The 17,278-nt window shown below is 36.7% G+C and overlaps 1 protein-coding gene across 7 annotated transcripts in view; it reads left to right on the forward strand.

Moving 5' to 3' along the window:
• The window catches only part of LOC123315166 (laccase-2-like), a 150,635-nt gene that overhangs the window by 84,590 nt on the left and 48,767 nt on the right, over positions 1-17,278 (forward strand). For 3 of the 7 annotated variants that reach the window (XM_044900758.1, XM_044900762.1, XM_044900756.1), the window contains exons 1-2: positions 253-384; positions 8,480-8,573. In XM_044900758.1, the coding sequence (XP_044756693.1) occupies positions 268-384; positions 8,480-8,573 (211 nt within the window). In that variant the 5' untranslated portion in view covers positions 253-267. Of the gene's footprint in view, positions 1-252; positions 385-8,375; positions 8,404-8,479; positions 8,574-17,278 lie in introns of those variants that run through there. The other 4 variants (XM_044900760.1, XM_044900757.1, XM_044900759.1 and 1 more) reach the window with 2 other exon arrangements.

The following is a 17,278-nucleotide window of genomic DNA, read 5'->3' on the forward strand; positions in this document are numbered from 1 at the left end:
AGATTTCGTTATAATACTTCATAATACTTCGTTATCAGATGATATTCAGTAAGGAAATGGCTGAAACTCCACTGCGCTTCTCATCTTTCCAACAGGCACTTCTTCCAGTTCATTGATAATAAAATACCAATTCATAAATTCTCTTTTCCACCGACCTCATAATAATAGCTCGGTTAAACGTACACGAAATTACCCATTAAATGCATAATGTCATAAGCAACCGGTCATAGAAGTATGCAGCAGCCATCCGAATGATTATTTTAGTTTATGTCACATTTATTTTCGGAGTGGAGGTTGCAGAAAAATGATGACCGTTCGCGAGTGACCAGCATACTACAACTTCACCTTCCACCAGCTCCACATATTCCTCAACAGATATCGTTGGTAGGGAACGATATCAATGTGATTTATTCAAAATTCAAAATTACCGAATTGTTCAATCGGCGCGGCGAGCGGCATAAATATCAAAATGAACATAGAAAATTTAAAATAACATGTCGAACTGATGAAAACTTTTATGCAATCAAGAATTTTCTATTTCAGTTCGGAATGAGGTCGAAGGAAAAATTTTGAAATCAACTCGTTTATTCATTAGGTGATTAATGATCCTGAACATTAACGTGCGATGGGAGCTCTCATCAATAAACTAGTAGCTTAAAAAACTATTATTATGTATTTATATAAATCATTAGAACCGCAATTTCATAAATATTATTCCAGCTGTCGAGGTTCTATATTAGACCACATGAAATACTTCTCGTTTTCTAATATAATCATTGTTAAATAAGTATATGTAGCTAGAATATATCAATCCGTTGAATCAATTCTGGGTACTCTAATTTTCTTCTTCTAGAACATCTTCAAGTCAAATTTCATTACAACACCGAAACCTAATGTTTGACGTTATTTCTCACGTTAACGTTTGAGTTCATCCTAACGTACCGTGCGCACTTCAACGCCCTACAAATCCCCACAGATCTCTGTAATCTGTGCTAATCCCCCTAAAATCCAGATGTTCCACGTTCAATATACCTATACTTCATTCAACTTTATTTTAGCCATAGAAATTTGACACATTTCACTCTGTATAGTACGAAAATGTGGGGTTATGACGCTTGTCAAAACATTTTTGGGTTTTAAATCAACGCTATGTTGCCCGTTCTACGTAAAAGTTTCTGTTATTACGTATTTTATCACAATGTCGATTCTCTTCGGAAAATATGTGACATAATTGAAGTTTATACAAACTGATTGAAGGCATACCAAATCCAGTTATTTGTATGGAAAATACAAGAGATCAGTATAATATCATAATATGCACTAGCTTGAGGAGAGTTAATGTTCGTTATCTTCTTTGGCTTACATCATTTGTAGATTTCAAAAATATTAACTCGAAGATGAAATGCATATGATGCAGTGGTTGGGAATGGGTAGGTATTTCCTGGAGGAATTAACAGATAATTACAAGAATGTTAAATTCTTCAACAAAAATCATCTTGTATCAATATAAGTAAAAGGAGTTGAAGAAAGTTTCAAGTTAAGATGCAACTTCACCGTTGAACAAAAATTTCACATGAATAAACAGTAACAGGGCAACTTGCGTGTATTTGTGGCTATTCATCTTAATACATTGATGTAATTATAATATTTAGGTATTTATTAGTACCTTAAGACATTTACATTGTATAGGACAAGTCAAATGAAAAACAGAAAAATCCATTTTAGGGAACTCATTCTACGATGACATTTATCGAAAATCCTGTAGTTAACTTTTCGCATTAATTCACTCAAACATAAAATTCTGCATGAAATGCCACCACTTTTTTGGGTCTCCCAATAGAAGGAAATTCTTTGTCATTACTCTTCATTCACAATATTTCTGATTGTGGAAATATTCAGCTGAAATATAAGTCGTTTAGATTCAGATGAAACATTATATAAATTCTCTTACCTCGAATATGTTCGCTACCGTCTGACGTATTGTGGATTTTAGAATATAACTATTTGAATGAGCGGACCTGAATTCTAAATAGCACTTCCTGAAACCCTGTTTCTTTTTTCAATCACTTTCGGCATTTTCGAATTTTCGTAATAAAAATTGATATTAGTTGTGGCAACGGCGTTATGACATTAACGACATTTCATGAGAGCCAACCTAACTTCGTTCTAGTTACAAAAACTTGAGAAAATTATTTCATGGCCAACCGACTGCTAAAATAACTTCGTCATCGTCAGGACAACTAAATGGAGAACGTTCCACCGAAGAAGACCAGATTGTTTCATTTGATCTCAAGAATCTACTGTTAAAATATTTGTACGAGTCAAAGACTCACCCTGTATATTAGTTAGTCTAATCAAATATAATATGTTACGTGAAATGGATATAGTATTTATTCATTCCAAGCGCTCTTAGAACTCTTGCGGAAAGTGGTACTTGTCAGCACGAAGCTGCCGTTGTTCGAACGATGCGTTGCAGGGTTCGGGCAAGTATTGAGGAAAATAACAATTACAAGTGCGTTCATCGTGGGAGATTTATTGCAATATAATGAAGAATTTCATTATATTGATGAAATTATCGAACAAAACAATTGCTTTAGTGTTTTCGGAAAAAAATAGAAATGATCTGAATATGGAGCTCGCAGGTACTCACTATTTCAAATTTCAAATCAAAACTGGATAAAAAATTTCGACATGGACGAATCTCGAACTCTGGCGATTCGTAACAGTACGGATTATTTTGTTATACCCCTCCACAGTACCGGATCCAGGAGGGGGCACGTGCCCCCCCTAGACCAAAAATTCTTTCCTCGCTTGCACTGAATTTTCATATGATTTTCAAACCTATTTCCGAAAATTTACCTTAGTGGATTCGGGGGGGGATTTCCCCCCCTACAATCGAATCCTGGATCCAGCAACTAGAGATAAAAGAATGTAAACTATGGAAATTTATAATCAATATAGTTTTTTTACAAACGTCGAAAAATGACAAGGTTCGCGCATTGACAACAATATGCGAAGTGACCCTTTTTTCATTTTCCTTCGTTACCATACCACCGTGCGCGAAGTAGTGTACGAGATGCTTCGCACACTGTATGTAAACTATATGGGATTTTTATATCTTAACCTTTATGTTCCTCAATCAAGCAAAAATCTAAGAAATCATTTATTTATGTATAACAATAATTAAGGCTTTCAAATTATGAGAAAATTTAACACTACCTAATTTTATTTATTATTTACAATGTTAACATTAATGGTGCAGCCAGTGCACGAACCAATATTTATTTCTAAACCAGATAACTCAGATTCAGCTCGTGATATCGCAGTTTGAGGAGTTGGAGACCATCCAATTTTGATTTGCAAGCAACTGCTATAGAGATGACAGCACTTTATCCTGGAATTTCACAGTCTAAAATTTTATTTGATATTTTAATCTTATTGTTGATCTTCCGCGTATCCTTCTGCCGCAGTGGAAGATTTCCATCCTACATGTCGCTTCAAAACATACATCGGCCCCCGTATAAGCAAGGACTGTAGCTGATGTTCTCCTAAAACAATGGCCCGTGTAGGCATCAGGATTTGGTAATTTTAGGTGTTTTGCTATTAAGCTTGGCATCTTTCCGATACTATTTATTCCAACAACTTGGTTGAAACATCTTTTATTTTGATACTTCAAAAACAATCGGCGACTGGTAGCATAACTTGGACGAAGAGCCGCATATTTTCGGTAAATGTCAATATAATCTAAATTTCAAACTGTAAAAATTCGTTGTATATTCGTTTTTGTATCGGGTACTTTAACAATCAAAATGAAATTTTTATCTCCTATGTCATCGAAGGTTTTTTAGTGCGTTCCTCACGGCGGCAAGCACCCGAAATGCCCAGCCTAACAACCTAGAAGGAAATCAGTATTTTGAAAAAAATCATCAAAAATCTACCATAACCGACAAATAGGTTGAAATCCACGTTTTCTTCAACATTGAGTGTTGCTTTCAACATAGAATATATTGCCCATAACGTGGAAGACTTCAGCTTCTCAGACTTCTCTGCAAAATACTTATGCCAACAGCACATTTTCGGATATTTTTCTGGATTCATTTATATTTATATTGCTTCACACCACTCTTTAAATTGCTGATGTGCATTTTCATACTGACGCCTCCATTTCTCCGGTAAAAGATTTGAAATTACTTAATTGGCCGCATCTGTCAAGTTAGGTGGAGTACTGCTTACTTCATCGTCGCTCGAAATTTCCATTATTTCATTTCCAGTTATAAATATCACGCAGGAAATTGACGCGAATAAAAATTCACTCCAAAATAATTATCAAGAACTGTCACTTTGAAATAATTGTCAACAAATGCCATTTTATTTCCATAGGTACAGTTATTACTTAATTTGGAAAAACAGTTTAAGGCGGTGAACACATATGAGCGGCCGCGGCCACGATCACGATCACGATCGAGAAGCGTCCCATGCAAATGTCATATTCCGCACATAATATCACGATCTGTTCAGCGATGTAGCGGCGTTCAGTCGGGATGTCTCACGATCGTGATCGTGATCGCGGTGTTCACCGCTTTAAGCGGTGAACACATATGAAAATTTCGAGCGACGATGAAGTAAGCAGTACTCCACCTAACTTGACAGATGCGGCCAATTAAGTAATTTCAAATCTTTTACCGGAGAAATGGAGGCGTCAGTATGAAAATGCACATCAGCAATTTAAAGAGTGGTGTGAAGCAATATAAATATAAATGAATCCAGAAAAATATCCGAAAATGTGCTGTTGGCATAAGTATTTTGCAGAGAAGTCTGAGAAGCTGAAGTCTTCCACGTTATGGACGCTTCCCGATCGTGATCGTGATCGTGGCCGCGGCCGCTCATATGTATTCACCGCTTAAGCCAGTTCAATACTATTTTGCATAAAGCTAAGCATGTTATTTTAGAATAATATTTTTGACGTTTGTAGAAAAAATGTTGTTTGCATCTTATGTGCGAAATACTTTGGTGAGCTTGACATTTTTTAACTCTGCTGCGCCTCGTTAAAAAAATTAGTTCTCGATCACCAAAGTAGCATTTCGCGCACTAGATACAAAAATAACTATTGTACATCCATTTTTGTATAGGCGTAGTTGCCTAAGATTCAGTGATGAATTGGGCTTTTGTTTTTCAATTGTCCCTCCCTGTCGTTTGTACTTGACTTCTTTTGTTTTTTTCATGTTATCAAAATATCAGTTTACAAGATCTGAAGAGTGCTACCTACATATCCCAAGTAGTGATGCCCACGAGAGTCTCGTCTCGAAAACGAGACGAGACCTGATATTTTATGTACGAGACGAGACTTTTCTCGGTCTCGTCTCGAGTCTGGTACGAGAGTCTCGTAGTCTCGAGAATGATTCGGGTTATAGAAGAATTAGAGGAGTATTGCTTTCGAATTTGAACACTTTGGAATCATTTCGGGTGCAGAAGCTTCATTAACAAGCAAATCGGGGTCGGGAATGGTTGATTGAAATTCAAAACCATGAATCGACTGTAGTAGAATTTATTGAAACATTTCACATCTGACAATACGAATATTATTTTCAAATTATGGGAACGTAAGTTTATTTGTAATTTATATTAATGATAGGGTATTCTCACACCCTTGGGCCTTTTCTGTCTCATCATTTCTGATAATGGAATTTTTTTTTTCCGCAATCACCGCTTTCACACGGGTTGGTACGTGAGAGTGCCGGACACCAGTAGCAAGATACCCTCACGAGCTTGTCATATAATACCATATAAATTATATTTACCCCAAAATTAAATATACAGGGTGTCCCGTAAAGACCACGTCAAACGAAAACGGAAAGTAGACAAGAATGTGCTCTACCTGATATGAAAATATCGTTCATATGAAAGTCTCACAGTTTTCGAGATATTTGATGTTTTATGAAAATGTTGCATTTTTTCACTCAAAATGCTTTCTCTCTTGCAGAAGCTACAATCAAATACTTTTCGAATCAGTTTTTTTCCGTAAATTTTGTTGAATGATTACTCCAATTCATATAATGAAACATACCACAAAATATTATACTGGGATTCTGAAAAAAAAAATTGAAATTCATGTTCTGAAGGTGTTTTTTTGTGCTGAATTCTATCTGACGTGGTGTAAAAAAAAGACACTAGACCTTTTCTGCATATAACGTTGAAAAGTTGCCCATTTTGTGAGGATTCCGAAAAGGTAAAATACAGGTGAAAACCTTCTTCACGAAAAAAGATATTTGAATGTTTATCGAAAATGGAGCATTTTTATGAAAAATTGATTTTTTCACCTTTTCCATAAATACTTTCATTTTGCACTTCCTGCTGAAAATAATCAATCAACAAATCAATAAAATGTTATTAAGATGCTAATTCACTGAGTTTTTATATTTCTTTGCCTAAAGAACTCTCGAACATCGATATGATGTGATGCGATTCAATGATTCACCAGGCTTGAATCCTCCAGATTTTTTTACTGGGGCTTTTAAAAAATGAAATTTTTTCGAATCCTATAAGAGATGAAGCACAGCTTAGGGACCGCAATAGACAATAGACAATAGATGCAGGGCATGTATTAGCGAAGGGGGGTGGTCATTTTGAGCATTTGCTCTAATAAGAATCCTGAATTTTTATTATTGATATTTTTTTAAAGTTTCTTCACAATAGATTTGTTGATGTTGAAGGTCCTATGCGTTATTACATTATATCATTGCAATTAATGAATAATTTCATTTTATAAGTAATTTCAGGACTAACTGACATTTTTCAAGAGAATTATTCAATATGTTACAGCAGAATCTGCAAAATGAAAGAATTTGTGGAAAAGGTGACAAAATCAGTTTTTCACAGAAATGCTCCATTCTCGATAAACATTCAAATATCTTTTTTCGTATATATATTCTTTCGTGAAGATGGTTATCACCTGTTTTTTACCTTTTCGGAATCCTCACAAAATGGGCAACTTTTCAACGTAATATGCAGAAAAGGTCTAGTGTCTTTTTTTTACACCACGTCAGATAGAATTCAGCACAAAAAAACACTTCCTTCAGAACATAAATTTTTATTTTTATTTTCAGAATCCCTGTATAATATTTTGTCGTATTTTTCATTGCATGAATTGTAATCATTCGATAAAATTTACGAAAAAAAAACTGATTCGAAAAGAATTTAATTGTAGCTTCCGCAAGAGAGAAAGCATTTTAAGTTAAAAAATTCAACATTTTCATAAAACATCAAATATCTCGAAAACTGTGAGACTTTCATATGAACGATTTTTTCGTATCAGGTAGAGCACATTCTGATCTACTTTCCGTTTTCGTTTGACGTGGTCTTTACGGGACACCTTGTATGAAATGTATTGTTAAGAATCGTTCGAGTTCGAGGCTCGTTCGGGTCGAAAATTTTCCCCTTTCAGTTTTGATTTGAAATAGTGAGATATTTACTCGACATTTTTTGTGAAATTCGAAGAGCTTTTATATATTATATTATATTACGGTATGGGTTATGGTATGAATGGGTAGGACATTTCTTTACCTATTGACAATTTCCTAGGTACAGATTGTTTTTTTCATTATTTTGGACCAAACGTTTTTAGTTAGCATTCAATGATTTATATACATTACAGTTATATTCATAACTATTGATAGGACCAAATGTGCCTTGATAAGCCATTAGGTATCCATATATCCCAATAGTTACGAATCACCCCGTATACGGAATTTTAGAAAGACTGTATCTTTCACGCATTGATATATTCAAATAGTTGCCTCAAATTTCTGAAATCTGAAAATCTTCTCCGGGAAGCACTCGATTCATTCACAAGATTTAAAAGAATTCCAACTAAATATTTGATTTCTGATACTGAACGATAGACGGAAGTTTTTGCTTCATTAACTTCTATAGGTCTTGAAACAAGTAAAACAATCAATGAATAAATTTCATATAATATTATAATTATAGAATAATTATACTTCCAAAGGCAAATAATCGGAAAGAATTACTTGGTAGATAAACTAGAATATGCATTATAATCATTAGATTTAAATATTTTGCTTTTAAAAAATGTTATCAACAACGAGACTTCTACGAGACTCTCGAACGAGACTCGAGACGAGACGAGACTAGGAGTCTCCGAGACGAGACTCGAGACGAGACTACAGTAAAGTGTCTAATCACAAGAAAAGGCGAAACAAACTCGAATAAGTGCTTCGATCATCTTAGTTTTATCATAAAAATGGTTCAATGAATATATAAATTCGGTGATGGGTGGCCACTTTTTCCAAAAATATCCAGTCTTTCCTTTTGATATTATGGGATCAATTTAATTTTATGTGCTACTTAGCAGCTGACAAGGCTTGAGACTTTTGACGGCCTAAGGTGCTCTATGTAGATAGTTTCTTATAATGTCATAGGCGATGAATCATCTCCTTATAAAATCTTTTTTTATTTTCAGTCATCAAAAATGGATTTCAACAAGGCGAACATAATACTACTCATCTTATTCATACCCGGAATTTTTTGTGTCCATGCACCTGTATCAAAGTCGGGTAAGGCAAAATGTTTTGTATTCATATAGAAAAATATTTCAAGGCCTTCAATTATTTCACTTCAGTTAAGCAAATTTCATGATGATAAGCATCTCACAACAAACCGGCTGTTTGATCATCAAATATTCACTACATGGCCTTGACCTCTTTTTGAGAACTCTCACTATCGCATGTATGTTCTATTGCTATTTCCATTTCGTAACTTGAAAACAATGTCACGGATGAGAATAATTTCGAGTATTATTGTTATCTTATGGATGAATATTCCAATTTGATACTTTTTACATCATGAGTTTCTTCAGTGGACCAAAACAATACGTGGTGAATTTTTCAATTATGAAGAAAATTTTCGTTGTTTGTCCATGTGGTTATTATCCTTTCATGCGGAGATTCAGGTTTCATTGTATATAATATTACGTGAGACATAAGGTCCTTTCGTTTGCATAAAAAGTGTAGCACTTTTCTACACAAGATTTTAGTATTCGTTTGCTGATTGAATTTATACAGTGTAGAGGAGGTGCAGTTTATCTACATCTCCTTTTGACTATGTTTAGATAAACTATATACACTTCCTCTACACTGGTGTAAATCAAATCGAGTGTAGAAAAGTGCTACACTTTTTTGCAAACGAAAGGACCTATATTTGCTAAGGTGGAGCTGGATTTACTGCTTATTCATTTCTTGCTGTACCTACATAATTTTATTCTGCACATGGTATTTAATATGATTTCGAGGATAAACATAAAAGTTTTGTAGAATTCAACGTATCAGTGAAATAGAAATGCATGCGGCTGATAAAGCCCCAACAGAAACGCAATTCCTAACATGATGCCTCTTCTTCATCTAAATTTATGGGAATCTAGAGCGGCCCTTTTTTTCTATCATGAACGACCAGAATGTCGTAGGATCGTGAGTAATCGATTCTTCTGCACAGGAGATGAAATTCTTGTAATCATTTTTGCTTTGTGACTTGTGACTTGACGATGGCTATCATCATTCGATTTTTTGTTTCTACGATAAGCACTTTCTTTCATACCTATATTCTTAAATATTACCGAAGAGAACCAAGTCGGAAATCTTCGGGTCCTCCTGAGAGATCAGGAGTAGGAAACAGTCTTATCGAAAGCGTACTCAACCACCGACTTGAGAGGGAGCATTGTCATTTAAGCACGGTTTTACAATGGAAGGTTAGGTAAATTTTACAAGTTAGGAGTTGTACAATTACAAAAAAGTGGTCAGGTATCAGAATGGAGCCAGACCTGAAGTATGGTTAGATCTGAAGTTGAATCACATAATTTTTTTGTATAAATTCATAATTATATATGAGTATATTAGTTATTTATACAACAATTGAGTTAAATGAATGTTTATACATGAGAAGAAAGTTCTACCCACGTGCCCGATGGGCGAGTATCCCAGGCAGCAAGCGTCTTATGAAAGGAATAAGCCTTAAGAGAAAGGCAATGAATATAATAAGAATTAATTCAGATGCATACCACTCGCTGATACGAATTCGACAGGGGTTACGATCTGAATGAGCTAGCCAATATGCCATAGTCAGGGCCACCAAATAGAGTACGCTCGATCGAAGAAAAGCAGATGCTGACCATGGTTTCGGTCTCGTTTGACCTCGTCAGAGTAACATAGCTTCTTCCGTCTATTCTGATATTCCTGAAAAGTACTGTCAGTATTTCAGAGACGATGCCTATTGGTCCAGTCTTTCGAGTTCTATTGTTATTCGATTGCGAGTCAGTAAAACCAGCAAAATCGGAACAGGTCCCTTCTCCGATTAACGATGTAACGTTTGGAATTGACAGACCCCTATTCAATACTAGCACGCAATACTGAGTACTATGCAGTAACGTCACGTGAAGACGTCTTTATAACGTCATCTTCAGTGTCGTTCATAGTACGTCAGGAAATCACCAATTGAGTAGGTCATTATTGAAGTCATATTGACATCATTTGAAGACGTCTTTATAACGTCACCTTCAATGACGATCATAGTACGTAATTTTTGACATCCACCGTCAGGAAACCACCAATTGAGTACGTCATTATTGAAGTCACGTGAAAAACTTCTTTATAACGTCACCTTCAATGACGTTCATAGGACGTCATTTTCGCGTCGATGACCTCTACCGTCAGGAAATCACCAATTGAGTACATCCTTATTGACGTCATATTGATATCAAGTGAACACGTCTTTATAACGTCATTTTCAATGACGTTCATAGTACGTCATTTTTGCGTCGATGACATCCTCCATCAGGAAACCACCAATTGAGTACGTCATTATTGACGTCACGTGAAAAACGTCTTTATAACCTCACCTTCAATGACGTCATTTTCGCAACCAAGCTACGGAATATTTGATTCCGTCTGTGAAGTTGTGTAGGTTCTATATTTGTTATCGGAATTTTAATTCGTTAAAATTTTCAAAGTTGGTGTTCATCCTAAGTGTCCAGAGAATTTTCTCGTTGGTACTGCAGAAAACATCAGGTGAGCTTATTTTTCGTATCTTTCTTTCTGATTTTTCTCATAGCGTAGAGAATTTTTGATGAGCCGTTTTGTTTTTATGCATGAGATACATTTTTCTTTTGTCTTGAAAAATTTTATTTCCAATTTCTTCGAGTAGCGAAGTAATTATTAATTAGATTCCAAAATGTCTGACCATTCGGACTGCGAGTCCGTAATGGAAGAAGACGCGCCAGAAATCGCTAATGTCGTGTCCGAACACGATATTTTGAGAGAGGAGAACGCAAGTTTGAAAGCGAGGGTGAATGAGTTAGATAGATGCGTATCTAGCTTAGTTGCTGAGATTAAAAATCTCAGGGAGAGGCTCGAGTTGCAGGAGGGAAATAAGGAAAGTCCTTACTCCAAAGCACTCAAGAAGAACATTATTTTGAAAAATGTCCAAGAAGTGAACTTACCGGTTCAAAAACAGAAGATGGAGGTGGTCAAAACCCCTCAAACCAAAATTTCCCCACCCGCCAAAAGAGTGAGAAAGGATAGCTCCTCGTCAAATGAAGAGGCAAACAAGAAAAGAGTCTTGGAAACCCCAGCCCAAGAGAAAACCACTCCAGTGGAGAGAAAAGAAAAAATCCCCCCAGTTACCCTGAGGGGTACGTCCGAATGGACGTCAATTTCCAACGCGTTAATGCGAAACGGAATAAATTACAGCAGAGCGACTACTGTGAAGGACGGAATTAGGGTCGTTCCACAAACCGCGGAAGACCACAGAAGAATGACGGACTTCCTTCATAAAATAAATAGGGAGTTTTACACTCTTCAACGGGAGGAAGAAAAGAAAATCTATGCGGTAGTGAGATATCTACCGCTGGATGCAGATATCCCGACGATCCTTGACGACCTCAAGGATCAAGGGATCGTCGATGCTGAGGTCATAAGAATGACCTCAAATATAACTAAGAGGCCGATGCCCTTATTGCTGGTTAAAATCCAGAATAAGGGTATCTTCGAGGTGAGAAGGCTCTACAACATGAACTGTGTTGTTGAACCTAAGAGAAGGACGACCGGGCCTGGACAATGTTACCGCTGTCAGCGATATGGACATGCCCAAAGTAAGTGCACTTTTCCATGGAGGTGCGTGAAATGCTCCGGTAATCACAGCTCCAAGGAGTGTACGCTCACCAGGGAGAACGAGGAGCGAAATGCCTCTTGTGTTCTCTGTGGAGAGCAAGGACATCCAGCCAGCTACAAGGGATGTAGCGAATGGAAATTGGTCACTAAAAAGACCAAGAGATCGCCAAGATCGAACCAGACCAGCTCGAGGCCAACACAAAATACACCGAGGCCATCCCCAAACTCTTCGGAAGTGAAGAAACCCCAGGAAACTGCAACCGAAGCAGTCAAAGAGACGAAGAAACCAGAGAAAAAGACGGAAAAGGCAAAAACCGTCAAAAAAGCCGAAACCAGAAAAGGAATTTCTGGAATCACTGAGGAACTGGATAAGTTCACGAAAAACCTCCTCAGCACGATGATGCAGAATCTGGAGAAAGAGATTGAGAAGAAGATGCAGCAAATTATTAAGAATATTTAATGGCTGACACGACGATAAAGAACAATCTCATAATCGTCTCTTGGAACGTCGAAGGATTGAGAGCCCGCAGATCAGAATTCGAAGAACTGATTGAAGAGAAGAGACCGGATGTCATAGCTCTTCAAGAAACGAGACTTAACCCCAACGTTCGGATAGCATTTCCCAATTACGATATTTACAGAAATGATAGACCTAACAGCACAGGTGGCGTTGCTATACTGGCTAGAAGGAATATGGATCACCATTTCGACCAAATATTCAATGGACAAGAAGTAGAAGCAATATCGATTATTGTGAATACTAATCGAGGGCAAGTGAAGATTATTTCAACTTATAAATCACCGGATAAGGACATGCTGGAAGAGGATCTAAAAATGCTACTAGAAGGAAGACACCCGAAAATCATAATTGGTGATCTTAACTGCAAATCGCAGGAATGGAACAGTAGGGTGGAAAATACAAACGGGAGAAGACTGAAGATTTATGCTGAAAAACTTAATGCAGTTGTGATAGGACCTGATATACCGACCTACATACCAAGAGTAAATGGACTACCCGATGTACTGGACATTGTCGTAATGAAAGACATCACTGAAGAAATCAGCATTGATACAATAGAAGACGGAACTTCAGACCACAATCCCATAGAATTCATAGTGGGACATGGCCCAAGAAACGAAGAAGAGACACAAACCAAGGAACGCACAGACTGGGAGAAATATAAGAATTTACTTCAGGAGAAAATCAGGGAAATTCCCCAAATAAACACCCAGGATGAATTAGATGAAGCAGTTGAAAAATTGGAAAATCATATAAAAGAAGCCTATGAAGAAAGCACCAAGAGAATAAGGAAACCAATTCCGAAACATTCACATGGAGATACGCCAAGGGATATAAAGGAACTTATAAAAAAGAACAGAAGACTCAGGAAAATCTACAGAACAACAAAAAGAGAAGAAGACAAGAAGAAACTGAATAAGCATAGTCAGATATTGAAAAATGCTTTAACAGAACTGCGTAATAACAGATGGCACCAGAGATTAAGGGAACTGAATACAATAGATCACTCGGCTTGGAAAATGCAAAAACGCTTACGACGAGAACAGACAGTTATACCTCCACTGCATGGAGCAAACGGAATGGTATATACGAGACTTGAAAAAGCCGAAGCACTTGCCGACACAATTGAGAGAGAAGCCAGAATAAATTACAGAAATGATGATGACAATGAAGATCTAGAAGAAGAAGTGGAGGCAAACGAAGAACTGATGATGGAACCACCGGAAACCGAAATCATTCCAAAACCGGCTTCACCAACAGAAATCAAAGAGATCATAATGAAACTGAAAAACCGGAAAGCACCGGGAGAAGATAGGATAACGAATTATATGTTGAAGAAATTGCCTAGAAAAGGAATAGCAGCCTTGACGAATATAACAAACGGAGTGATGAGGACCGAATACTACCCAAAGAGATGGAAAACTGCAGAAATGATAGTTTTCAACAAGCCTGGAAAGGAACGGAAATTTCCTCAAAATTATAGACCAATCAGCCTACTATCAGCACTAGGAAAAGTCGTCGAGAGGGTTATCGCCAAAAGGCTGAATGAGGAAACAGAAATGTTGAAGATAATCCCACCCGAACAATTTGGATTTCGACGAGAACACTCGACTGAACTCCAATTACTACGGCTCATAGAATACGTCACCGAAGGAATACAGACCAAACAGGCCACAGGATTAGTTCTGATGGATATCGAGAGAGCTTTTGATAGAGTATGGCACGAAGGCCTAATCTACAAGATGAAAAGAGCAGGATATTCGACCAAGCTATGCAAGATTATAAGGAATTATCTGAGGAATAGAAACTTTTATGTGAAGATAGATGGAGCAACCTCTCAAACCAGACAATTGGAAGCGGGAGTGCCTCAAGGATCGGTACTTGGACCTCTGCTTTACGTAATATACGTTTATGATATCCCGAAGAATGCTAGGAATATGCTCACCTTGTACGCAGATGACACAGGAATAGCGTTCAGACATCGACGCCCAGAGATCATACACCGGAGACTGCAGGAAGCCATAGATGAATTACTCAAATGGTGCATCAAATGGAAAATCCAAATCAATGGAAGAAAGACTCAAGCAATATTACTGCAAAAGAGAAGATTGAGGATGGAAGAAAACCTTGAAGTTGATGGACAAGAGGTTGAATGGAAAAATGAAGCAACATACCTAGGAGTGACGCTTGACAGAGGACTTACATGGAAAAACCACATCAAATGTGCTGTTGATAAAACAAAAGCCGCAAAGAGTAAACTTTATCCACTCATAGGCAGAAGAAGTCATATGAATAAGAACATCAAGTTGACGATGATTAAAACTATTGCGCGACCACAACTCACATATGGATCGGCGGCATGGGGCTTCGCAGCCAAGACCCACATCAAGAGAATACAGGCCACTGAGAATAAACTCCTTAGAATGGCGATGGACGTACCCTGGTTTGTTAGGAACAAACAAATCTACAAGGACTTGGAATGGGAACCAGTTACAGAATTTATGAAGAGAAAGGCGGAAAGGATATTCGACAAAGCCAAACAACATCCAAATGAGGAACTACGAAGATTAGTCGACTACGATCCAACAGAAGAAGCTAGAAGGTCAAGAACCTACCACCGAAGACCGAGAGATCAGTTAAGGATTTAAATGTAACCAAAGAAGAGCTTAACCTATAAAAGCTATAGGCAGCATACAACTATCAACACGACTATGATCGTGTGAGAGTCCAGAAACCATAAGAGTCAACTGGTTAATAGGCAAAATGCCCGGAACCTATGAAGAAGCAGTTAAGGGTTTTTAGTGGGTCTCGAGCTCAGAGAGTGAGAATCCCCACACTGTTCCCCCTCAGCAGAGGGTGTGTTCGTCTGTTTGCAGATTTTCCCCCTGCTACACCAAAAAAAAAAAAAAAGTCATTTTCGCGTCGATGACGTCTACCGTCAGGAAACCACCAATTGAGTACGTCATCAAGGACTTCATATTGACGGCACGTGAAGAACGTCTTTACAACGTCACCTACAATGACGTTCATAGGACGTCATTTTCGCGTCGATGACGTCTACCGTCAGGAAATCACCAATTGAGTACATAATTATTAACGTCATATTGACGTCACGTGAAGACTTCTTTATGATGTCACCTTCAATGATGTTCATTGTTGCTTCGATGACGTCCACTGAAATGTCACCAATTGAGTACGTCATAGACGTACGCTTGCTGCCTGGATAGCTTAATTTCTTCGAATGAATAAATATTTATAACTCAAGTGCTGCATACAAAAGTTTATTCCATTTTGATTAGTGAAGTGTTTGGTAGGTTATCAAAAGATATGAAAAAGAATTATTGAAACATTTATTTGACTCAACATCACTCGCCGTTTCGAAATCTCTCTTCCAACTGCCGAGTGATACGATGTTTATTTCTCACCAATCTCACCATATGCTGATACAATATTAGTCATAAACTGCACCTCTCCCTTGTGAACAATTCACTTTTTCATTTTAATAATAGGCTTTTCAGCATTATATGGCAACAATTATATTCATTAGATATAATGAATTTTCCTCAATGAATACTCTAGAATGTAACATATAATTCATATTATACTAGTAAGATATATTTCCTAAAAAGTGAATATAAATGATTCAATTAACCTTATAATATTTCTTCGTAATTATAGCACAATAATGATATATTGAACGTAAATGAGTCAATGACAATTAAGTGAATACTCAAATTAACAAAAACAATAAACATTTCATATTTCAACTATTCGAATTACATTGTAATGAAATTAAATTAATTTGATGCAATAAATTTTTCTTGCTCTTTAGATTCAACCTTCCAGTCTCCCTCTACCTTTTTTAGGTGAACGATGTTAACTTTTGCCTCTTATTATCATTCCTAACTTGAACGTCGATTCTATTTTTCCCATAACGGTATGGGGCGTCACACTGAAATTTAGTGTAAGTTTGTTTTCTTCATGTAAACTTATCGTCACTGTAGGTTTTTCAGTTCGTTTTATGTGTGAGATCTTAATCTCATTTTCATAATCTGTTGTTTCAGATGGGATTTTATCCCGAAACTGCCTGCGAGTTCGTCTTGTGTTCTTTCTGTAGTAGAATGCGGAGTTGAATTGTACATGGTGGGCAAAATTGGTGATAGCTGAATTACATTTTTTTCTACCCAACGAGATAGAGGAATATGAATGGCACATAACGGTCGTCTTTTTTCGAGAAACTAATAATGCCATCAACTGCATTACCCATCTTCAGTATCTTCTTTTGTTTTCGAATTATAGGTAAAAATTAAAATTTCAACTTTGGTCATTATCTCCGTTTCTGTTTGAGCTAGGATGTTGAAATGAAAAAATTATACAGACACTTTTTTTTGTGGCAATTCAGTGGCGTACTATGATTTTTTCCAACAGGTATATTTGCTGACCTATAACATAAAGATTTATTTTTTTTATGAAAACAGTAGTTTAAAATGACTAAGAATGACTGAGGGTGATGTATAATATATTTCTGAAACGGTAAAAAATTCATTTTAAACTACTGTTTTCGTAAAAGAAAAACACAACT

The sequence above is a fragment of the Coccinella septempunctata genome, chromosome 6 (genome assembly GCF_907165205.1).
Source record: "Coccinella septempunctata chromosome 6, icCocSept1.1, whole genome shotgun sequence".
Lineage (NCBI taxonomy): Eukaryota > Metazoa > Arthropoda > Insecta > Coleoptera > Coccinellidae > Coccinella > Coccinella septempunctata.